This window comes from Callithrix jacchus, chromosome 7, assembly GCF_049354715.1.
Source record: "Callithrix jacchus isolate 240 chromosome 7, calJac240_pri, whole genome shotgun sequence".
In the NCBI taxonomy this organism is placed as follows: domain Eukaryota; kingdom Metazoa; phylum Chordata; class Mammalia; order Primates; family Cebidae; genus Callithrix; species Callithrix jacchus.
Genome location: NC_133508.1, coordinates 39756871 through 39780238, shown reverse-complemented (window position 1 = coordinate 39780238; position 23368 = coordinate 39756871). Strand labels below are relative to the sequence as shown.

Below are 23368 nucleotides of genomic sequence, written 5' to 3'. Positions count from 1 at the left end.
CTTGTGCCCTAGTCAATTTCTTCTCCCATTTTACATTTTCCCATTTCAGGCCCAGTAAATGCGGATATTTTTCTCCCATGGTCTCCATCCTGAGATTCAGGATGGGACTTTTCAAGTCAAGAAGATAACCTGACATATGGAAAGGGAATTACTCGTTTTGTCCACCTCTCCTGGAAGATTCTAATTCCAAAGGTTTGGAGTGGGGCCTTGAGAGTTAGGGGTTAGCACCTTACCCAGTTTGTCTGCACAAGCACTGTCAGCTTTCAAATCACAATGTAAAAGGCCAGGCATGGTGGCTCAGGCCTGTAATCCCAAGACTTTGGGAGGCCAAGGTGGGCGGATCACGATTTCAGGAGTTGGAGACCAGCCTGACCAACACGTGAAACCCTGTCTCCACTAAAAATACAAAAATTAGCTGGGGATGGTGGGGCATGTCAGTAATCCCAGCTACTTAAGAGTCTGGGGCAGGAGAATAGCTTGAACCGAGGACGCAGAGGTTGCAGCGAGCTGAGATCGGGTCACTACACTCCAGCCACTGCACTCCAGCCTGGGTGACAGAGCGAGATTCTGTCTCAAAAAAAATAAAACTTACATTGTAAAAGACCAAGCGCGGTGGCTCACGCCTGTAATCCCAGGACTTTAGGAGGTCAAGAAGGGCATACCACCTGAGGTCAGGAGTTCGAGACCAGCCTGGCCAACATGGAGAAACCCGTCTCTATCAAAAATATAAAAATTAGCTGGGCGCCTGTGGTTCCAGCTACTCGGGAAGCTAAGGCAGGAGAATCGCTTGAACCCGAGATGAAGGGGTTGCAGTGAGCCGAGATCGCGCCACTGCACTCCAGCCTGGGCGACAGAGCGATACTCCGAATGTAAAGTAACTATACAAATAAATAAAATCACATCATAAAAGCTCTCCCTGCCCTGCTTTTGCATAAGATTCAGAGTTAAACTCCGGGGATGGGCCTTTACAAGACGAACAGTTACAAGACGCATCTCGCGAGGTATCCAGCAGGTAAATGGGGCGGGCTCCACCCACCTGCCAGACTGGGGGCCCCAGGGGTCAAGGGGGTCTAATGCGGCGTCACAAGCGAAGGCACTCTACTCGCTAGCCTCGCGGCCGGCGCGGACAACGCGGCCAGAAGCGTCACAGTCGGATTCCGGGGGCCGGCCACACGTTCCGCGCCGGCGCAAACTGCTCCCAAAGCAGTAGTCGCTCTGTTCGGCGCCCTGATTAGTGCGTCACCAGCCCTCGCCGAAGTCGGAAGTGCAGCTCAAGGCGCTGATTCTTCTGGAGTCCTGGACCTGAGCAAGCGCGGTCTTATCAGTCCTTGCCGATACAGGAAGTGCCGTTCAGGGCGAGCCCCTGTCTTGGTCTCAAGTTTTGTGGCGGAGGCGGCTTATGCGTCATCATTAGGCGCCAACGCAGGAAGTGACGACACTCCTGGCGCGCGCCGGTCGCTGTTCGCTGTTTCTTCTCAGGCTCCGGGACCGGTGGCGGCAGCGGTAGCGGCGGCGGCGGCAGCGGCAGCGGCGGCGACGTAGGGGTGAGTGACGATTGGGCGGACTAGATGGGGGAGCGCGACGAGAACTGCGCACACTAGTTTCCCATCCGAGCGAGACTCGGAGCTGGGCGGACGTGGGGCCGGGGCCGAGCGACACCCTCGCTTCCCCGGCCAGTCTCATCCCGCGCGGAACTTCGAGTGGTGGAGGCGGCGGGCCCAAACGCTCCCTGGAGCCAGCGTCTGCCAGGCTGAACCCCAGGAAATAGCCCAGCGCCTGGGTCAGGCGTCCTTGTGCGCTAGCACATCTCGGACACCTTTCACCGCGGCCTCAAGGGGCAGCTGTCCAGTGTGCTGGCGGCTTCCCGTATTCCAAATATCTTTCTAGCGGATTCTGACAGTAAAAGCAGTGTTTGATGAGTGGCAGGCCCTGAGCTAAGAGCCTTTAAGTGGATGATCTTTAATCCGCTGTCGATACTGTCACGTAGGTGGTGTTATTCTGGTTGTGCAGAAGACCAAACTGAGGTGAATTACGTTACCCAAGACCACACAAGAAAACGGAAAAAAGATTTGATTTCAAGCAGTCATCTTTGAGAACCTATCTCTCTTTTTGTCGCCCATTCTATAATACTGTGGCTGCTTGTGAGCACACTGGAACTCCCGGGCTCCAGCGGTCTTCCTGTCTCAGCTTGCAGAGTGCCTAGAAGTACAGGCGCCCACCACTTTGCCTGGCTTACAACTTATTCTTTTTTTTTTTTTTTTTTTTTTGAGACAACGTCTTGCTCTGTAGCCCATGCTGGGGTGCAGTGACACAATCTCGGCTCACTGCAACCTCCGCCTTTTGGGTTCAAGCGATTCTCCTACCTCAGCCTCCCAAATAGCTGGAATTACAGGTACCCGCCACCACGCCCAGCTAATTTTTTTTTTTTTTTTTTTGAGACGGAGTTTCGCTCTTGTTACCCAGGCTAGAGTGCACCGGCGCGATCTCGGCTCACTGCAACCTCCGCCCGCTGGGTTCAGGCAATTCTCCTGCCTCAGCCTCCTGAGTAGCTGGGATTACAGGCACGCACCACCGTGCCCAGCTAATTTTTTGTAATTTTTAGGAGAGACGGGGTTTCACCATGTTGACCAGGATGGTCTCGTGATCCACCCGCCTCGGCCTCGCAAAGTGCTGGGATTACAGGCTTGAGCCACCGCGCCCTGCCTAATTTTTGTATTTTTACTAGAGACAGGCTTTTGCCGTGTTAGCCAGGCTGGTCTTCAACTTTTGACTTTGAGATCCACCGGTTTCAGCCTACAATTTAACCTTTTTTTTTTTTTTTTTTTTTTTTTAGTAGACTGAGTCTTTCATCCAAGCTGGAGTGCAGTGGCAATCTTGGCTCACTGCAGCTTTGAGTTCTCCAATTCAAGTGATCCTCTTGCCTCAACCCCCTAAGTAGCCAGGAATACAGGCGCACGCCACCACACTTGGCTGATTTTTGTATGTTTTGTAGAGAGGGGGTTCTGCCACATTGCCCAGGCTGGTCTTCAACTCCTTTGCTCAAGCAATCCTTCAGCCTTGGCCTCTAAAAATGCTAGGATTACTATCTTGAGCCACTGTGCCTGGCCAAAACTTCTCATTCTTAACGAGGATTTATTCTGAATCCAAAAGTGACTAAGTTCAAGTGTTCAGAAACAATAGAGCATCTAACCATAGCTTGCTGTGCCCTGATGTAGGCTGAATTATTTTTCTTTTCGCAGTGTTTTAACTCAAATGGGTGATGAAAAGGACTCTTGGAAAGTGAAAACTTTAGATGAAATTCTTCAGGAAAAGAAACGAAGGAAGGAACAAGAGGAGAAAGCAGAGATAAAACGCTTAAAAAATGTAAGCCATGTTTTTTAAGTAAGTGGTTTTCTTAAAGGAGATTTAATTTCTTTGCCCTCGTTTTTCCATTAGAACAACGCTTCTTCGGTGAAGTTCTTTTGTACTTCCAAATGTCTCAGGTGAGCCCAAAATCTATTCTAAAAATTACCAAAAACATTCAGATATTCAGTTAACAATTAAGGCAGATTGTTAACACACTAAAGCTGTATCTAGATTGGGCATATGTGGAGAATAAAATATTTTGAATGTTAAGTCATTAGGAAAATTGGACTAATTTTTCTCATTTTGTTATTAGTGTATTCATAATACTCTTTCCAAATATTTTTAATATAGTGGGAACTTGCCTTGAAATTAATAGAAATGTTTTACATCCTTCTTGGTTTGCATAAGTGTATTCAGAAAAGCTTTTTAGTAATTTGTAAGAGATATTGGCAAAATCCTCCTTCAGTAAGATTCCTAACACCATTCTGGGATGTTTGTGAGCACAGGCATACCTTGTTTCATTGCACTTCGCTTCACAGATGCTGTAATTTTTCCAAATTAAAGGTTTGTAGCAACTCTGCATTGAGCATTTTTCCAATAGCATGTGCTCACTTTGTTAGCTTTTTTTTTAAACGGGGTCTTTCTCCATAGCCCAGGCTGCAGTGCATTGGCACAATCTCAGCTCACTGCAACCTCTGCGTCCCGGGTCCAGACAATTCTCCTGTCTCAGACTCCCGAGTAGCTGGGATTACAGATGGCTTGCCACCATGCCCAGCTAATTTTTGTATTTTTAGTAGAAACGGAGTTTCACCCTGTTGGTCAGTCTGGTCTCAAACTCTGACTTCAGATGATCCACCAGCCTCGACCTTTCAAAATGCTGGGATTGCAGGCATGAGCCACCAGGCCCAGCCTAAACCAACTTTCATATGCACTGGGAAACCAAACACTTGTGCGACTCACTTCATTGTGGTGTACTGGAGCCAAACCTAAAATATCTCCAAGGTATGCCTGTACCGTCTGTGGTATCACCAAGTATTTGGTTTGTAAAATATTCCGTAGGACTCATTTTTGGTTCATATAAGCAACTAACATACTTGGCATAGAATCTGATGTTTCTTGTCATATATGCTATTTTTTTAATTCTCATCTCAGGTTTTCAATTACAGGGAGTTGTAATTTTTATGTAATGGGATTTGAACGAAAGCTTTTTATATGCTGTAACATTCAGAGTATATATGAAAGTTTGTTTTTGGATGTTGGCCAGGTTTGCTTATTATTAAAAATACTTGAATCTACAAATGAAAAATAATTAATCTATAAAGAAAATGATTAACTTTCTCTTTGCTTCTTAGTCTGATGACCGGGATTCCAAGCGGGATTCCCTTGAGGAGGGGGAGCTGAGAGACCACCGCATGGAGATCACGATAAGGAACTCCCCGTATAGAAGAGAAGACTCTATGGAAGACAGGTGAGCGGCTGTGCAGAAGCATAAGGGTGACTGGCGGCAGAAGACACTGAGTGCTGTACATAGCCGTGGCCTGGCTCGTCTTTCCTAGGGTTACTGTGATGGTGTATTGGTGTAACCTTAGGTTTACATCACCCTGTGACTGACTCTCATGTAGTATGCGTTGTCACCTCATGCCCTTGCCCTTTCTTTCTGTAAAGAAGTTTGCCATGTGTTAAAATGCTTAATAAAATTTACTATGTAAGATTTTGCACAGGCTGGGCCCATTGACTCATGCCTGTAATCCCTGCACTTTGGGAGGCCAAGGTGGACGGATCACCTGAGGTCAGGAATTCGAGACCAGTCTGGCCAACATGGTGAAACCCCATCTTAAAAGAAAAGGAAAAGATTTTGCGCAAATAAAGTAGAATGCTGAAAGATACCTGAGGGCCGCCCATCAGGAATGTTCATACTGGCTGGGTATGGTAGCTCATACCTGTAATCCCAGCACTTTTGGAGGCCAAGGCAGGCAGATCGCTTGAGCCTCAGGAGTTTGAAGTCAGCCTGGGTAACAGGGAGACCTCATCTCTACACAAAATAAGAAAGGAAGAAGATGAGAAAAACCAAATGAGTTTCCCTGCCATAGTCAGGTGCCATTCATGGTCATTGTTGGAAACACGATTGTAGGTGACACACAGAAAAATTAGCACTGAGACAAAAGATTTCTCAGTAAAGCAATTTTTACTTTCTGGACTTCAGGAAGGGTACCCTCACTAACCATCTTGCCACGAGGGTACAACAAACAAAGGAAAAGCAAACATATTTATCCCTTATGCATTTTGGGTTGTCCTTGCTGCTGTGTCTGATTTCCATTGACTGGAGCCAGACCTCACAATTCAAACGAAAACCCAATTGGCTAACAACTTAAAACTTTTTTATTTTTGAGATAGAGTCTCACTCTCTTACCAGGCTGGAGTGCAGTAGCGTGATCTCGGCTCACTGCAACCTCCACCTACTGGGTTTAAGCAATTCTGCCTCAGCCTCCTGAGTAGCTGGGGCTACAGGCATGTGCCACCATGCCCGGCTAATTTTTGTAATTTTTAGTAAAGATGGGGTTTCACCATGTTGGCTAGGATGGTCTCGATCTCTTGACCTCGTGATCCGCCCACCTCAGCCTCCCAAAGTGCTGGGATTATAGGCGGGAGCCACTGTGCCTGGCCTTAAAACTTTTTTAAACAGCTGAAAGCAGTGGCGAGCTATGATATGCCTGTGGGCATGTTCAGCACAGGTATCTTGGTTCAAGTACAAGGACGTAGAATGTACTACGTGCCTGTGCCTTTTGGGTTGAAGCAATTCTCCTGCCATAGACTCCTGAGTAGCTGGTATTACAAGCAAGTGCCACTATGCTCAGCTAAATTTTTTTTTTCCTTGTATTTTTACTGGAGACCAGGTTTCACGCTGTGGTCAGGCCAGTCTTAAACGTCTAACCTCAGGTACTCTGCCCGTTTCACCCTCCCAAAGTGCTGGGATTACTGGCGTGAGCCACTGCACCCTGCCAAAAGTGTAGAATCTTTGAACAGCTTTATTAAGGAATAAATAACATAAAATGAGCTGCCCATATTTAAATGTGGTGTGAGTGGCTGGGAGTGGTGGCTCATGCCTGTAATCCCAGCACTTTGGGAGGCCGAGGCAGGCAGATCTCCTGAGGTCAGGAGTTCAACATCAGCCTGGCCAACATGGTGAAACCTCATCTCCACTATAAATATATAAATTAGCCTGGCATGGTGGTGCACACCTGTAGGGAGGCTGAAGCAGTAGAATTGCTTGAACCTGAGAGGCAGAGGTTGCAGTGAGCCAAGATTGCGCTACTGCACTCCAGCCTGGGCAACAGAATGACACTCCGTTTCAAAAAAATCAAAATAAGTTTGGGCATGGTGGCTCATGCCTATAATCCCAGCACTTTGGGAGGATGGGGCAGGTAGATCACAAGGTCAGGAGTTTGAGACCAGCCTGACTAACATGGTGAAACCTCATCTCTACTAAAAATACAAATCTTAGCTGGGCGTTATGGTGGGTGCCTGTCGTCCCAGATGCTTGGGAGGCTGAGGCAGGAGAATCACTTGAACCTGGGAGGTGGAGATTGTAGTGAGCAAGATTACACCGTTACACTCCAGCCTGGGTGACAGAAAAATTAATGAATTAATTAATTTTGTTGCCTAGGCTGACAAAAAAATAAATATGATATATATATATATACATGCCCATGAAACTATCACCACAGTCAAGTGAATGAACCTGCCCTCATCCCCTACAGGTCCTCTGAGAGGCATTTCCTTCCCTCTCCACACAACGTCGATTTCTTAGATTTTTTATCTGAATCTTAAAACACCTAAAGTTTAGGAATTTATGTAATTTTTTTTTTTTGAGATGGAGTCTTGCTCTGTTGCCCAGGCTGGAGTGCAATGACATGCTCTTGGCTCACCGCAACCTCTGCCTCCCAGGTTCAAGGAATTCTCCTCTCTCAGCCTCCCAAGTAGCTGGGATTACAGGTGTGCACCACCTCGCCTGGCTAATTTTTGTATTTTTAAGTAGAGACCGGGTTTGACCATGTTGGTCAGGCTGGTCTCGAATCCCTGACCTCGTGATCCGCCTGCCTCAGCCTTCCAAAGTGTAGAGATTACAGGCGTGAGCCACCTCACCTGGCTTCATGTAATTTTTAAAATGATGTTTCATCTTCATTCTTAGCTGAATCTTGCATTTTTCTGGGTTGGAGAAACCTGATGCTTCTTACCACTTTCTCAAGCATGATATGGTGCTGTTGTGTTTTATTTCAGAGGAGAAGAAGATGATTCTTTGGCTATCAAACCACCCCAACAAATGTCTCGGAAAGAAAAAGCTCATCACAGAAAAGATGAAAAGAGAAAAGAGAAACGTAGGCATCGTAGCCATTCGGCAGAAGGGGGTACAGAAGCATTTATTTTCTTTGACGTCGTGTTCAAGTGTGGTTTCTTTTCCATTCCTACTCTTCTGCCTTCCCCAAAGCACCACTGAAAAAGAAGAGAGAAAGTTCTAGCTAAAAGCATCCATGTGTTCCAGACTGTTCAGAAGGCTGTTCCATTTTTTGCTCTGATGTTTTCTCCCAAATACAATTGTTTTGGAAAGTTTCTTTACATTTAAAATGACCTTAATTCCACAAGTTCGGGAGAAAACACACTGAAGTGGGTACTTGGTCAAGTCCAAATATGGATTTGGCTTGACCACTTTGCTCTCATACCAACAACAGGGATTCTTTTTTTTTTTTTTTTTTTTTGAGACAGAGTTTTGCTCTTGTTACCCAGACTGGAGTGCAATGGTGTGATCTTGGCTCACCACAACCTCCGCCTCCTGGGTTCAGGCAATTCTCCTGCCTCAGCCTCCTGAGTAGCTGCGATTACAGGCACGTGCCACCATGCCCACTAATTTTTTGTACTTTTAGTAGAGACGGGGTTTCACCATGTTGACCAGGACGGTCTCGATCTCCTGACCTCGTGATCCACCTGCCTCGGCCTCCCAAAGTGCTGGGATTACAGGCGTGAGCCACCTCGCCCAGCCAATAACAGGGATTCTTACGGGTGTTAGGCCAATTGGAGCTTCAGCCTGATTGAAATCTCATTTTATACATATAGTCGATTAACATGGCTTCATTACACAGTGTAGAAGCCCACTCGTAGCAAAGCTTTGTTATGTAGTCTTTATGAATAGTGTTTTTTTAATTATAAAATTAATATTCTAATTATAGTTTATTCAGAATAGAAAGTTTTTAAAAGCCATATTACAGTTCTGCTCTTCAGTGATATCAGAATTGTGTTTTTTTTCTTTCTTTATGATTAGGTACTTACTGCAGATACTTTACTATTTTCAAAGTTTTTTATTAAACGTAAAATCATGATTATTCAACTGGGTGCGCTGGTCCATGTCTGTAATCCCAGCACTTTTGGGAGGACGAAGATGGAGGATCACTTGAGCCCAGGAGTTCAAGACCAACCTGGCCAATATACTGAGATCCCGTCTATTTAAAAAAAAAAAATCAGAATTGTTTAACATCATTATTTAAATATATGGTGTTCTTTACTTCATTTAATATCATTTTCATGTAGCTTTTTTTTGTGTTTTATTTTTGTTTTGTTTTGTTTTGAGATGGAGTCTCACTCCTGTCACCCAGGCTGGAGTGCAGTGGTGTGAACTCAGCTCACTGCAACCTCTACCTCCCGGGTTCAGGCAGTTCTCCTGCATCATTCTCTAGGAGCTGGGATTATAGGCATCTGCCACCACACCCAGATAATTTTTGTATTTTTAGTAGAGACGAGGTTTCACCACGTTGGCCAGGCTGGTCTCAAATTCCTGACCTCAGGTGATCTACCTGCCTCAGCCTCCCAAAGTGCTGAGATTACAGGCATGAGCCACCCTGCCCAGACCTTTTTTTTTTTCTTCTTGAGAGAGAGCTTTGCTTTTGTCGCCCATGCTGGAGTTCAGTGGCAAAATACTGGCTTACTGCAACCTCTGTCTCCCCAGTTCAAGCAAGTCTCCTGCCTCAGCCTCCAGAGTAGCTAGGATTACAGGCACCCGCCACCATGCCCAGCTAATTTTTGTATTTTTAGTAGACATGGGGTTTCACCATGTTGACCAGGCTTGGTCTTGAACTCCTGATCTCAGGTGATCTGCCCATGTGTGGAATTACAGGTGTGAGCCACTGCATCCAGACTCATGAAATTTTTGAAGTGAGGTTTCTTTGCATGACACTTTATTTCTCATTAGGGAAGCATGCTAGAGTGAAAGAAAAAGAAAGAGAGCACGAACGTCGGAAACGCCATCGAGAAGAACAGGATAAAGCTCGCCGGGAATGGGAAAGACAGAAGAGGAGGGAGATGGCGAGGGAGCATTCCAGGAGAGAAAGGTGAGAGGGCTGGCTGCACTCAGGACTCTTCTCCTGAAAGGGTTGTCATGATGTATCCTGTCATGGTATGAAAGAAGAAGAATTTGGTAATAGAAGTCACATTTGGTGTAGAAGTGGTAGACATGGAAATAGCACAGTGAACGCCGGACAAGGCTGACCAAGAGAGCCGTCCCACGGGAGGGGCTTGTTACTGCGTCTGGAGTCACGAACAAGTGTGATTTGTTTGAGTGAAGACAAAGGGCTCAGAAATCTGCACGTCTGGCCAGGCGAGGCGGCTCACGCCTGTAATCCCAGCACTTTCGGAGGCTGAGGCAGGTGGATCACCTGAGGTCAGGAGTTCGAGATCCAGCCTGGCCAACATGGTTAAACCCCATCTCTACTAAAAATACAAAAATTAGCCTGGCATGTTGGCGGGCACCTGTAATCCCAGCTACTCAGTAGGCTGAGGCAGGAGAATTGCTTGAACCTGGTAGTCAGAGGTTGCAATGAGCTCAGATCGAACCACTGCACTCCAGCCTGGGTGAGAGAGCAAGATTCAGTCTGGAAAAAAACAAAACAAAACAGAAATTTGTGCATCTGATTCCTCCTGAGGGAGGTTAGGCAAGGGAGATTAGGAGCTGCCCTGAGCAGGGCCTGACTGCTGGAGTCCTCAGGCCGGTGGCACTTGATCAGGAGGAAGCTGGAGCTCAGAGTTAGAATCCGGATGTGATGCAGTGAAGGCTAGGAGGCCAGGCACACAACGGGGGAGGTGGAAAGGAAAGCACAGGGGTGAACTGCTCAGACCTGACGGCTGGCTCCAGGCAAGGAGGAGTGGAGCTATAAGGGATTCTGGGTATGGGGCATCAGGATGGAATGGAAAGAGGGTTCCTCTCTGACAAAGGTGAGATCTGCATGTGTGTTCAGAAGTGTTTGTGAGTTGTTTAGTCCAGAGTGGAGTCATCTCAGAGAGCACCAGTCAGGCCATATCCATGAGTTCCCAAAGTGAATGCTGTTGATAACTGTCTTTGGTGCAGCTGACTCTTCTTCACCTGTTCATTCAGGAGGTGCTGAGCATCTGCTCCATTTTGAGGTCTTCAGGCCAAGAAGCCGAGGGAAGCGGACTGCTTAGGGTTCTCTGGGTCATGCTGGAAATAGGCTCTGGTCCTTTCAAATAGCAGCAAAAACAACGATAAGAAAGGAGATTACAGGCTCACACCTGTGATTTCCGCATTTTAGGGGGCTGAGGTGGGAGGATCCCTGGAGCCTGGGAGGTCAAGGCTGCAGTGAGCTGAGATTGCACCAGAGCACTCCAGCATGATCAGCAGAGTGGGACCATCTCAAGAAGAAGGGGGATCCCAAAAACCTTGAAACAGTCTGGAAATAGAGACGCTATACTCTTGGGACTCCTGGCCATTAGTCTGTACGTTCCCCTTTATAAGCTCAGATTCCCAAGAAAGAACATCGCTATAGCCCCAGATCTGTTCTGTGTACCAGAAAAAGGCTATAGGCCAGGTGCAAGTGGGCCCACCTCTGCATTGAGGCTGAGTCCAGACAAAACCTGCGAGCCAGCCTGCTGCAGGGAAGGGAGGAGTCTGAAGTGGAAGGGTGTGGAGCCGTGATGGTTGCCAGCAGGCTGCAGCCAGGGCTGGGTGTACAGCACGTAAAGATTATGAGAGGAGGCCGGGCACAGTGGCTCACGCCTGTAATCCCAGCACTTTAGGAGGCTGAGGCGGGTGGATCACGAGGTCAAGAGATCCAGACCATCCTGGGCAACGTGGTGAAACCCCATCTTTAAAAAAATACAAAAAATTAGCCAGGTGTGGTGGTGCGTGAAACCGGAAAATGGAAGTTGCAGTGAGCCAGGATCATGCCACTGCACTCCAGCCTGGCGATAGAGTGAGACTCCATTGCAAAAAAAAAAACAGAGAGAGAGAGATTATGAGTGGAGCCTTGTTGATGCCTAAGGGTGTGGGAGACACTGAGGCCCAGAGGTCAAGGTCTGAGACCACTGGGAGGTGAGCAGCGTTTCAAGTTGTAGGGCCACAGCCCTACGGGGTCGTGGAGTATCCCCTATTGCTGTGTTGAGGCACATTATCCGAGAAGTAAAGAGACAGGACACAGAAGGACTAGAAAAGACAGCTGGGCTCAGGGGCCATGCCACTTATGAGCAGAGACAGGCGAGGCCCCGAACATCCACAAGTGTCAGTATTTATTAGGTACAAGGAAGAGGGAAGGGATGATCTTGTTAAGTGAGGTCATCATCTATAGGATTAGTAATGGGGCATATGTAATCACGTGAGTAGCAAGCGATGGGGCCACCTCATTAGGTCACCTGGGCAGAGAGGTGGGCCGTGCGCAGTAGTAGAGGGTCATGTACAGAAAAGGGGTCCACCCCCATTAGGTCACCGAGGCAAGGAGGTAGGCTGTGTGCAACAAATGTTGTGCGCAACACTTCTTACCAGGGGCTGGAGACTTCAAAGGGTTTCTAATAGAAGGACACTGTAAGCCAATGCAGTGGGAGCTGACAGACTTGTGCTCTTCTCTTAAGATATTTATGGGAGGATGATTTGAGCCAGCACAGAAGCGAGTAAAGACTGACAGGGTGTATGGCCGCCGTGACTGGTCACACCAGAGGGGTTCTTCTCCCTCGGTTACTTCCAGGATCTCAGGCCTGAGGCCCACTTTCCACAGGAACTAGATACAAGGTGCCACAGCTCCTTTATCAGGAGGAGAGGCTCCTGCTCCAAGCCTGCCATACAGCGTTTGCCCTTTCAGGCAGGGACGCCTCCACCTGGGTCTTTGGTTCTCGTCCTGATCTGCCTGTTTTCCCGTGTGCTGCTTCTGTTCTGTGACTGCTCTAGGCATTCCTCCTACTACAGACTATTATATGGTTATATAGAAGGATTCTATAAATCAGCACTAAATGTGTCGGTACAGCTCCAACTACAATATCTATATGATTATAGAGAAAATTATATAGAACTAAGTAGATATAAGTACTAAACATGATTATATAAGCTAGATATATGTAAGCAGTAAGTTATACCTCAGGCACTAATTGTTCTGACTGTAAACTAATACATGATTATATATAAAGGATTATATAAAGGAAAGAGCTCAGTAATAACACTATAAACTAAGTTATTCTTCAGGCACTAGTTGTGCCTGGGGTTTGCACAGCTCTCCTTCCTCAGTGCCCATCTGGGGGGTTACCCACACCAGTGACCAAATTCTTCTTGATGTATGAAGCATCCATGTATGCCAAGCCGTGTGCCAGACACCAAGTGTGCCTGGTCCCCGAGAGTGGAGCTTGGGATAGAAGTGAAGGTTGATAGGTGAAATTTGGGCTGTCATATTTATGTCCTAGAAGATGAAGACGGAAGAGTGAGCAAAAAGTGTTGGGGTCAGACTTCTGGCTAGGGCCAATTAAGAGCATCAAATCCAGAAATGGGCACAGTAGCATATGCTACTTGGGAGGCTAAAGCCGGAGGACCACACGAGGCCAGCCTGTGCAACACTGGGAGACCTTGTCTCTGACAAGAAAGAAACTGATAAAGGAGAATCTGAGAAGCACTGATGCTTGAAAAACTACTGAGCTGTGGGTAAAAGCAGTAAGAATCTGACCTTCTGGCCTGGGAGCTGCTCCCTTTACTGCCTCCTCTGTGCTTGTGGAGCATAGAGGTTCTGCTGGAAGTGAGGCCACAGGACCTGCAGTGCCCTTGCTGTCTTGGGAGCAGGTGCTCAGTTCAGAGCAGTGGGCGGTGCCCTTGCCCACCACCATCCTCAGTAGAGGGAAGAAGGAAAGGCCAAGAGGTCTGCCAGAGTGAAGTGCAGTGTGGCTGGGAACAGCCATGATCTAGCCAGAGATGTGCAGCAGAGACTGGAGAGAGCTCGAGCCACCCCCCGTCCTGACCATCCCTGAGGGCGCGCCCCTGTGAAAATGATGCCAATACAACCTGCACTCAAGTGCTCCCTGTCCACGCAACATCTGTGGGCCAAGGAAGCCTTGGTGTGGCTTGGGGTATTTGAGCCCAGCCTCTTCCAATGTTGGCTAATTGCTAAGCCATGCAGACACAGGGGTGACCCCCTAGGAAGCCAAGGTTGAAAGTTAAATCGGCATATGGGAAAGAACAAGGTGTCCATAGCTCTAAGGGGATGGATTTTGCAGACTTCAGCCAGACAGGTCATGAAACACATGACGATAAGTAAGGGGAAAACTTAGAACCCAGAATTGCTACGAATTCATTACCTAAGATTTAAGTATGACCGTATGACCCATATTGAGGGAGAACATCATCAGTAGAAACTATGTCTGAGTGTTCCAGATGTTGAATTTTGTGAAGACTTGGAAACAAAGACCTTATGGAAGGAACGGTAGAAATTGCCCATTCTGAAGAACAGAGAGGAAACAAGAAAAATGAGCAGATCCTCAGAGACTCGGGGTACAATGTCTGCTATGCCAAAATACATATGATGGGGGTCCCGAGAGAGAGAGATTTTTACAATAATGGTTAAAAACATGCCAAATTTTAATTTTTTTTAAAAGTGTCTGGACGTTCAAGAAGTGCGGGAAATTTGAACTAGAATAAATACAAAGTCACATCATAGTCAAACTGGGGAAAGCCGAAGAGAAAATGTTGAAAGGCTCAGGGAAGAATGACGCATCCCATGAAAGGCATACTTGACTACCACTGCCAGCCGACTTCTTAGAAACAGTGGAGGCCAGAAAGGCAGTGGAATGGCAGACTCAAACTGCTGAAAGGGAAAAACCTGTCAGCCAGGAATGAAAACTGTTCTACACCAGTGAAAGGGAACTGAAGACATTGAGAAACGAAGACTGGGGAGTCACTGTTGGCAAGACCTGCCTTAAAAGAAATACTACAGGAGGACCTTCAGCCTGAATGGGGATGACACGAGACGGTAGCTTTCACTGCAAACAGCAAATGTAGGTTGACTTAAATGATCGTAGAAATCTCTTTCTTTTCACATCTTAGGTGTTACAGGAAGTGTGATTGTATAAAATAGTTACACTGTGCTGTTGTGCGGTATAAGACACAAATGGACTGTGGGAAGAAGGCTGTGCCACAGGAGAAGAGGGTAGAAGGCCGGGCCACAGGAGGAGAGGGAAGAGGGCCGTGCCACAGGAGGAGAGGGAAGAAGGCCGTGCCACAGGAGGAGAGGGAAGAAGGCCGGGCCACAGGAGGAGAGGGAAGAAGGCCGGGCCACAGGAGGAGAGGGAAGAGGGCCGGGCCACAGGAGGAGAGGGAAGAAGGCCGTGCCACAGGAGGAGAGGGAAGAAGGCCGTGCCACAGGAGGAGAGGGAAGAAGGCCGGGCCACAGGAGGAGAGGGAAGAAGGCCGGGCCACAGGAGGAGAGGGAAGAAGGCCGTGCCACAGGAGGAGAGGGAAGAAGGCCGGGCCACAGGAGGAGAGGGAAGAAGGCCGGGCCACAGGAGGAGAGGGAAGAAGGCCGGGCCACAGGAGGAGAGGGAAGAAGGCCGGGCCACAGGAGGAGAGGGAAGAAGGCCGGGCCACAGGAGGAGAGGGAAGAGGGCCGTGCCACAGGAGGAGAGGGAAGAGGGCCGTGCCACAGGAGGAGAGGGAAGAAGGCCGTGCCACAGGAGGAGAGGGAAGAGGGCCGTGCCACAGGAGGAGAGGGAAGAAGGCCGTGCCGTGCCACAGGAGGAGAGGGAAGAGGGCCGTGCCACAGGAGGAGAGGGAAGAGGGCCGTGCCACAGGAGGAGAGGGAAGAGGGCCGTGCCACAGGAGGAGAGGGAAGAAGGCCGTGCCACAGGAGGAGAGGGAAGAAGGCCGGGCCACAGGAGGAGAGGGAAGAAGGCCATGCCACAGGTTTCGTATTTTACTGGAATTGAGATAAGATTGTGAGGCATGTTGTGATCCCTAGAGCAACCACCAAGAAAACGGCTTTTTTAGAAGTACAAATACTGAATTAAAATGGCGCGTTAACTGTGTGTAACTGAAAACCAAAAAGAGGGAAGAAAAAAAAACACGGAGCAAAGCAACAAAAGGTCAGTCCTACCACACGTGTAACTCTATGAGGTGCGAAAGGTCTCTATGCCCTGACAGGAGGGACAGATTAACAGACAGAAAAACAAGATCCAACTGTGCGCTGTCTCTTAGAGGGCGGGAAAAGACACACTATGCAAACACCAGCTCTGGTAGGAGAGCCTGAATGGCGATACTAAGATCAGACAACGCAGATGTTAGGAACTATTAGAGGCCGGGCGCAGAGGCTCAAGCCTGTAATCCTAGCTCTTTGGGAGGCCGAGGCGGGTGGATCACGAGGTCAAGAGATTTGAGACCATCCTGGCCAACATGATGAAACCCCGTCTCTACTAAAATACAAAAATTAGCTGTGCATGGTCTCATGTTCCTGTAATCCCAGCTACTTGGGGAAGCTGAGGCAGAAGAATTGCTTGAATCCAGGAGGCGGAGGTTGCAGTGAGCTGAGATCGCGCCATTGCACTTTAGCCTGGTAACAGAGCAAGACTCTCATTTAAAAAAAAAAAAGAAAAGAAAAGAAATATTAGAAACCAGCCTGGCCAACATAGTGAAAGCCCGTCTACTAAAAATACAAAAATTAGCTGGGCATGGTGGCACGTGCCTGTAGTTTCAGCTACTCGGGAGGCTGAGGTATTAGAAGCACTTGGACCTGTGAGTTGGAGGTTACAGTGAGCCAAGATCACGCCACTGCACTCCAGCCTGGGGGACATAGTGAGACCCTTTCTCAAAAAAAAAAAATGTTGGAAGCAACAAGGAGCAAGGACTTGATATCCACAAAAAGGCCAACGCAACAGGCAGACACAGTAATTATACATGTACATGCATCTAGCCAGAGTCCAAAGTCCATGAAGCAAACACTGATAGAATGCAAAGATATCAATAATTTATTCATTATAGTTGGAAATGTCAGCTGGGCGCAGTGGCTCACACTTACAATCCCAGAACTTTGGGAGGCCGAGGAGGGCAGATCACGTGAGGCTGGGAGTTTGAGACCAGCCTGACCAACATGGAGAAACCTGTCTCTACTAAAAATACCGAAATTAGTCGGGCGTGGTAACGCATGTCTGTAATCCTAGCTACTTGGGAGGCTGAGGAGGGAGAATCACTTGAACCTGGGAGACAGAGGTTGCAGTGAGCTGAGACCACTCCACTGTGCAACAAGGGCGAAACTCTGCCTCCAAAAGCAATTATTATTATTATAAGGAAAATAGAAAATATTTTGAACTAAATAAAAATGGAAAACATTGTGTCAAAATTGAGAGATGCAGCTATAGCAATGCTTAAAGAAGGCACTTATATGAAAAAAAGGAGGCTGTCAGGTCACAAACCAAGGCTTTCTTCACCTGAAGAGACTGAAGGAAGGAAAGCAGCAGAGCAGTCTCCCAGAGCGCTGGGTCCTGCACTGCAGGTGCCCACAAGGAGCGGCGCCAGGTGATGGAAGTGCTTAAAACTGGCTCATGGTGATTGATGGTTGCAGAACTGCATCAATTTCCTAGAAATCACTGGACTCAGTGGTTGAACTTTATAAGTTAGCTGTACCTCAACTTTTATTTTGAAGTAGGTTAGGATTCCCAGGAATTTGAAAGTAATACCTGGATTTGTGGAGGCCTTCAGCCTCCTCCAGCGGTGTGATCTGATGTGGACCAGCATTGGTCCAGTGCAGGTCACTACTAGACCATAGGCCTTTTGCCATTTTTCACGTGTTCATTTCTCTGCGCGAATCTTGATACTTTTTTTAAAAGCATGTTTTTCTCATTGTATTTGGACTTCAGAGGAACATGAAAAATTAATTAACTCTCACGGATCCATGTTAGCCATTTGGCCACTCGATGAGGCAGCCAAGCACACGTATTTCCGTCACTCATGGTTCCTGCATTCCCAATGACATCTTCTTTTCAGAGAGCTTCCCCTGCCCCTCCCTTATCATATTTGTGCCCACATAGGTGGGAAATGGTGGGGTCTATGTGCACAGACAATTCACCGAGTCACAGTCAGCATCGGGGCCTCAGCTTGAGTCTGCAGCCTCTTCCCAACTTTACCCAACAGCCTTTTATGCCTGTCTTTTTAGCCTGTACAGATTTATCTCATAATTAATTCAGGTTTAAAGTTGGTTCTCATACATACTTATGGAAATTCTCATGTTTTAGTGGAGCTGCTGAACAGAAATGTGCTAGGACCAGTGAGTGGTTTTTTTTTTTTCTTGTTTTTGAGACATGGTCTCACTCTGGTCAAGCAGTCTTCTCACCTCGGCCTCCAGAGAAGTTTGAACCATGGTGCTCACCACCATGCCCAGCTAATTTTCTAAGTTTTTGTAGAGATGGGTCTCACTATGTCTCCCAAACTAGTCATGTGGCTCATTAATAACAGGGCTCTCAGAATGTATATCTTGGCCAGCATAGTGGCTCACACCTGTAATCCCAGCACTTTGGGAGGCTGAGGCAGGAGGATCACTTGAGGCCTGGAATTCAAGGACCCATCTCTACTAAAAATTACACCTGTAATTCCATCAACTTGGGTGGATAAGACATGAGAATTTGAACCCAGGAGGTGGAGGCTGCAGTGAGCCAAGATCGTGCTACCACACTCCAGCCTGAACGACAGAGGGAGACTGTTTCAAAAAGAAAAGAAAAGAAAAGCAGCCAGGCGTGGTGGCTCATGCCTGTGATCCCAGCACTTTGGGAGGCTGAGGCGGGTGGATCACCAGGTTGGGAGATCAAGACCAGCCTGGCCAACATGGTGAAACACCATCTCTACTAAAATACAAAAAGTTAGCTGGCATGGTGACACACACCTGTAGTCCCAGCTACTGGGTAAGTTGAGGCAGGAGAATCACTTGAACCTGGGAGACGGAGGTTGCACTGAGCCAAGATCATGCTACTACACTCCAGCCTGGCGACAGAGTGAGACTTGGTCTCAAAAAACAAAAGAAAAGCTTTTTATGAATTAAACTACACGGAAAGCCCATTTACAAATGTGGGCAAAAAGCACGCAATAAGCAAGCTTTCTGTTTAGGGGGAATGATGGCGGGTGCCTCTTCCAGGGACCGTCTGGAGCAGTTGGAACGGAAGCGGGAGCGGGAGCGCAAGATGCGGGAGCAGCAGAAGGAGCAGCGAGAGCAGAAGGAGCGGGAGCGGCGGGCCGAGGAGCGACGCAAAGAGCGGGAGGCCCGCAGGGAAGGTAGGCAGAGGCGGGCGGCTGTGCTGGGTGGGACACGTGTCTGCTGTCTGGTGTTGGGCACTTGCTTTCACAGGCAGATTCTTAGTTCCTGCGCTTGGTTTTTTTTGCCTCTGCCTTTTTTTTTTTTTTTTTTTGAGACGGAGTTTCGCTCTTGTTACCCAGGCTGGAGTGCAATGGCGCCATCTCGGCTCGCCGCAACTTCCACCTCCTGGGTTCAGGCAATTCTCCTGCCTCAGCCTCCTGAGTGGCTGGGATTACAGGCACGCGCCACCATGCCCAGCTAATTTTTTGTATTTTGAGTAGAGACGGGGTTTCACCATGTTGACCAGGATGGTCTCCATCTGTTGACCTCGTGATCCACCCACCTCGGCCTCGCAAAGTGCTGGGATTACAGGCGTGAGCCACCCGGCCTTTTTTTTTTTTTTTTTTTTGAGACAGAGTCTCACTCTGTCACCCAGGCTGAAGTGCAGTGGCACGAAATCTCTGCTCACTGCAGTCTCCACCTCCCAGATTCAAGCAATTCTCCTTCCTCAGCCTTCCAAGTAGCTGGGACTACAGGCATGTGCCACCACACCCAGCAATTTTTGTATTTTTAGTAGAGATGGGGTTTCACCATGTTGGCCGGGATGATCTTGATCTCTTGACCTTGTGACCCATCCGCCTCGGCCTCCCAAAGTGTCGGGATTATAGGTGTGAGCCACTGCACCCAGCCTCTGCCTTTTTTTTTTTAAGACAGAGTCTCACTCTGTCACTCAGGCTGGAGTGCAATGGTGAGGTCTCGGCTCACTGCACCCTCCGCCTCCTGGGTTCAAGTGATCCTCCTGCCTTAGCCTGCAGAGTAGCTGAGACTGCAGGTGCCCCCTACCACACCTGGCTAATTTTTGTATTTTTAGTAGAGACGGGGTTTCGCCACGTTGGCCAGGCTGATCTTTGAACTCCTGACCTCAGGTGATCCACTCGCCTTGGCCTCCCAAAGTGCTGGGATTACAGGTATGAGCCATTGTGGCCAGCTGGCCTTTCCTTTTCATTTTCCCAATTTTTAGAAACTGTGGTAAAATATATAGAGAGTGTAAAATTTCCCATCTTAAGCATATCTGGCGTTGGGTGGTGTGAATGTGTTCACAGTGTTGTGCGACCACCCAGCCACAGAATCCTCTTCCTCTCATGAAACCAACACCATCCCCTGCGACAGCAGCATCCCACACGCAGCATCCCACTTTCTGTCTCTGGACTTGGCTGCTGGGGTGCCTCCTGTGAGTGGAATCACACAGTCGTTGTCTTCCTGTGACTGGCTTACTCACTCAGCGAATTCCTCCGGGGTGTCGAGCCGTGGTGGGGGTCAGGGCGATGAAGGAGGAGGAGGACTGGCCGGCTCACCGTGCTTCATTTCCTCGGCCTTACTGCCTCCCCCTCATTCTCCACGTTACTGTCTTGTGTTCAGTTGATTTTTTGGTAGAGAAATGTTTAAATTCTGCTCTCCTTTGATTTATATTCTGTCTCTTGACTTTGTGATTCCAGTGGCAATGACACTGAACATCCTGCATTTATAAAGCACGAGTTCGCATCATGCCAAGTTAACTGCAGTGACCTATGAAAACTTGGCTCGGGAGCATATATTCAGGGCAACTTAAATCTGTGCTTGCAGGCTGCAGTCCTTTGAAATAACACAATAGAGAAAACAGAAAACAAACTGCCCCTTTAGTGTTGCACCCCCACTTCTCTCAGTTCACATCACCAGCTCACATCTTTACACATTGTCCATAAATGATGACAATCACTTTGTAAATGCGGTTAGCCCTTTACGTAAAAAACAAAAGGCAGAGTTAAAAGTCATTGTTAAAACAATGCTTTTTGGCTAATAATTTCTGGTTTTTTTTTTTTTTGAGACAGAGTCTTGCTGTGTCACCAGGCACCAGGCTGGAGTGCAGTGGTGCAAGCTCGGCTCAGTGCAACCTCCGCCTCCCAGGTTCAAGCAATGCTCCTGCGTCAGCCTCCCCAGTAGCTGGGACTACAGGCAAGAGCCACTATGCCCAGCTAATTTTTATATTTTTAGTAGAGACGGGGTTTCACCATGTTGGCCAGGATGGTCTCGGTCTCTTGACCTCATGATCCACCCGCCTCGGCCTCCCAAAGTGCTGGTGGCGTGAGCCACCACGCCCGCCTAATTTCTGCTTATTATTTTTATTTTTAGTTTTTTTTGAGACGGAGTTTCACTCTTGTTACCCAGGCTGGAGTGCAATGGCGCGATCTCGGCTCACCGCAACCTCCGCCTCCTGGGTTCAGGCAAGTCTCCTGCCTCAGCCGCCTGAGCAGCTGGGATTACAGGCACGCGCCACCGTGCCCAGCTAATTTTTTGTACTTTTAGTAGAGACGGGGTTTCACCATGTTGACCAAGATAGTCTCGATCTCTTGACCTCGTGATCCACCCGCCTCGGCCTCCCAAACTAATTTCTGCTTTTTAAACGTGTTACTCTTAACACATTTAAAGATGCCCTTCATGGATCTTTCTTTCTTCGTCCAGCATCAGGTTTCTGTCTGGTGTCCTTTCATTGCACCCCACATAACTTGAAGGAGCATAGTCTCCAGGGCAGGTCTAGGGCTCGTGGTAATGAACTCCCTCCACTTTTGTGTATCTGGGAGCATCCTCGTCTCTCCCTCACCTTGGAAGGAAAGTTAATGTGTTTTCAGGCTCGCTGATGGTCTCTTCCACCTGCCCACTTCTGCCTTTGAGTTTCTGTTGTGAACATGCACTTTTTTTTGTTTTTTTTGAGATGGAGTTTCGCTCTTGTTACCCAGGCTGGAGTGCAATGGTGTGATCTCAGCTCACCGCAACCTCCGCCTCCTGGGTTCAGGCAATTCTCCTGCCTCAGCCTCCCAAGTAGCTGGGACTACAGGCATGGGCCACCATGCCCAGCTAATTTTTTGTATTTTTAGTAGAGACTGGGTTTCACCGTGTTGACCAGGATGGTCTCGATCTCTTGACCTCGTGATCCACCCGCCTCGGCCTCCCAAAGTGCTGGGATTACAGGCGTGAGCCACCGCGCCCGGCTGAACATGCACTTTTTAGCTCTGGAATTTCTCTCTGGTTTCTTGTTAGATCTTCTGACTCTATGGATATTCCCATCATGTTCACATGTCATTTTCTTGACTTTGTCCACATCTAAGTCTTTGTCTAGGACATCTACCATGAAGTGATTTTCAGGGACTGCATCTATTGGCTTATTTTTTTCCCTCTGAATGGGACATACTCTCCTGTTTCTGTGTTTCTCTTGTGTTTTCTTAGTCAAAAAATAGACATTTGACTCTCATATTGTGATTCTTCTGGTCCCCAAGGTTTACCACTTGCTGTTTTGATTGTCGGGGCTGTGGGGATTGGCCTGTTGTGTAAACATGAGGACTTCATGGGTCTTTTCCCAGCCTGCGCCTTTCCCTGGTCATGTGCAGTCACGTTTTAATTTTCCCATAAATACAGTTGTTTTTTATTGTTCTTGTCCTGAAACGTCTGCCTCCCAAAGAAGGAAAAGAGAGAAATGAAGTGGGGAAAGAAGGACCTGGTACTCATGCCGGAAACGCCTTCAGCTTGTGGGGGGGGCGGCCACAGCTGCTGCCTCTTCATGCCTCTAGGGTGTGGAGGATGGGTCCGTCTGCCCATCTGGAATCTGGGTCTGGCAGCTGCGTGCCGGGGGTAAGGGGCAGTGGGCTTGGGAGCTGCTCGTGTGCTAAGCAGGGACATTGACCAGAATTAACCACATTTCACTCTCCAAGATTTCCCCTGAAGTTGCAAACCTTCTGTCAACCCCAGGGACCCTAAGCAGTGCATGAGACTGATCCTGCCGATGCAATTGTCTAGGTGGGGAGACTGCTTCCCAGTGCTTCCTACTTCATCTTTCCAGAATCTTCTCCCACCCTTCCTTTTTGGCCAGTGAAGATGAGGCTTGAAGGTCCACCTGGGTCCTCAGGCTCACAGCCTCCAGGTTGGAGCTTTTTCTCCCTGGGCTTCTTGGACTCTGACCCTGAGTCTGTTGGCGCCGTGTGTGCGCCACAGGTGTGTCTGCCAGGTGTGGGTGTGGGAGATGAGGCAGTTGTGCCTGGGTGTGGCCTTTTGGGGAAGGTAGTGTTGCTAGTGCCATCTCCGTCCCTGCCCTGCACGCCAGTGTCTGCACATCACCGAACGATGAGAGAGGACTACAGCGACAAAGCAAAAGCTGGCCACTGGAGTCGCAGCCCGCCCCGGCCGCCTCGGGAGCGGTTCGAGCTAGGAGACAGCCGGAAGCCAGGTGAGGCCAGGCCGGCGCCTGCGCAGAAGCCAGCACCGTGTGAGTCTTTTCTGGGGGGTGTTTGGCATAAATTTGTAAGATTCATTTAAGGAAAGCCCAGCTAAGTGATTTTTTCTTCTAAAGAAAGTGATAGATGTGCTGGCTGCAGTACTCTCGTGTAGTGAGAGGGACGGAGAGCACCTGTGTACAG

General features: G+C 48.3%; 1 protein-coding gene and 1 long non-coding RNA gene across 9 annotated transcripts in view; one reads left to right on the top strand and one right to left on the bottom strand.

Annotated features, from left to right (window-relative positions):
• Nucleotides 1-214: 214 nt before the first annotated feature.
• Nucleotides 215-709, bottom strand: LOC128928311 (uncharacterized). The gene is made up of 2 exons (XR_008473182.2): nucleotides 593-709; nucleotides 215-396 (listed from the first exon to the last, which is right to left on the bottom strand). It is a non-coding gene; the product is annotated as an uncharacterized LOC128928311 (long non-coding RNA).
• A 728-nt stretch (nucleotides 710-1437) lies between these two features.
• The window catches only part of CDK11B (cyclin dependent kinase 11B), a 29789-nt gene continuing 7858 nt past the window's right edge, over nucleotides 1438-23368 (top strand). Inside the window, exons 1-8 of one of the 8 annotated variants that reach the window (XM_078330029.1) lie at nucleotides 1438-1544; nucleotides 3240-3363; nucleotides 3436-3482; nucleotides 4698-4813; nucleotides 7624-7721; nucleotides 9584-9722; nucleotides 18765-18901; nucleotides 23056-23178. In XM_078330029.1, the coding sequence (XP_078186155.1) occupies nucleotides 3474-3482; nucleotides 4698-4813; nucleotides 7624-7721; nucleotides 9584-9722; nucleotides 18765-18901; nucleotides 23056-23178 (622 nt within the window). In that variant the 5' untranslated portion in view covers nucleotides 1438-1544; nucleotides 3240-3363; nucleotides 3436-3473. Of the gene's footprint in view, nucleotides 1545-3239; nucleotides 3364-3435; nucleotides 3483-4697; nucleotides 4814-7623; nucleotides 7752-9583; nucleotides 9723-18764; nucleotides 18902-23055; nucleotides 23218-23368 lie in introns of all 8 variants that reach the window. The other 7 variants (XM_078330027.1, XM_078330028.1, XM_035307358.3 and 4 more) reach the window with 7 other exon arrangements.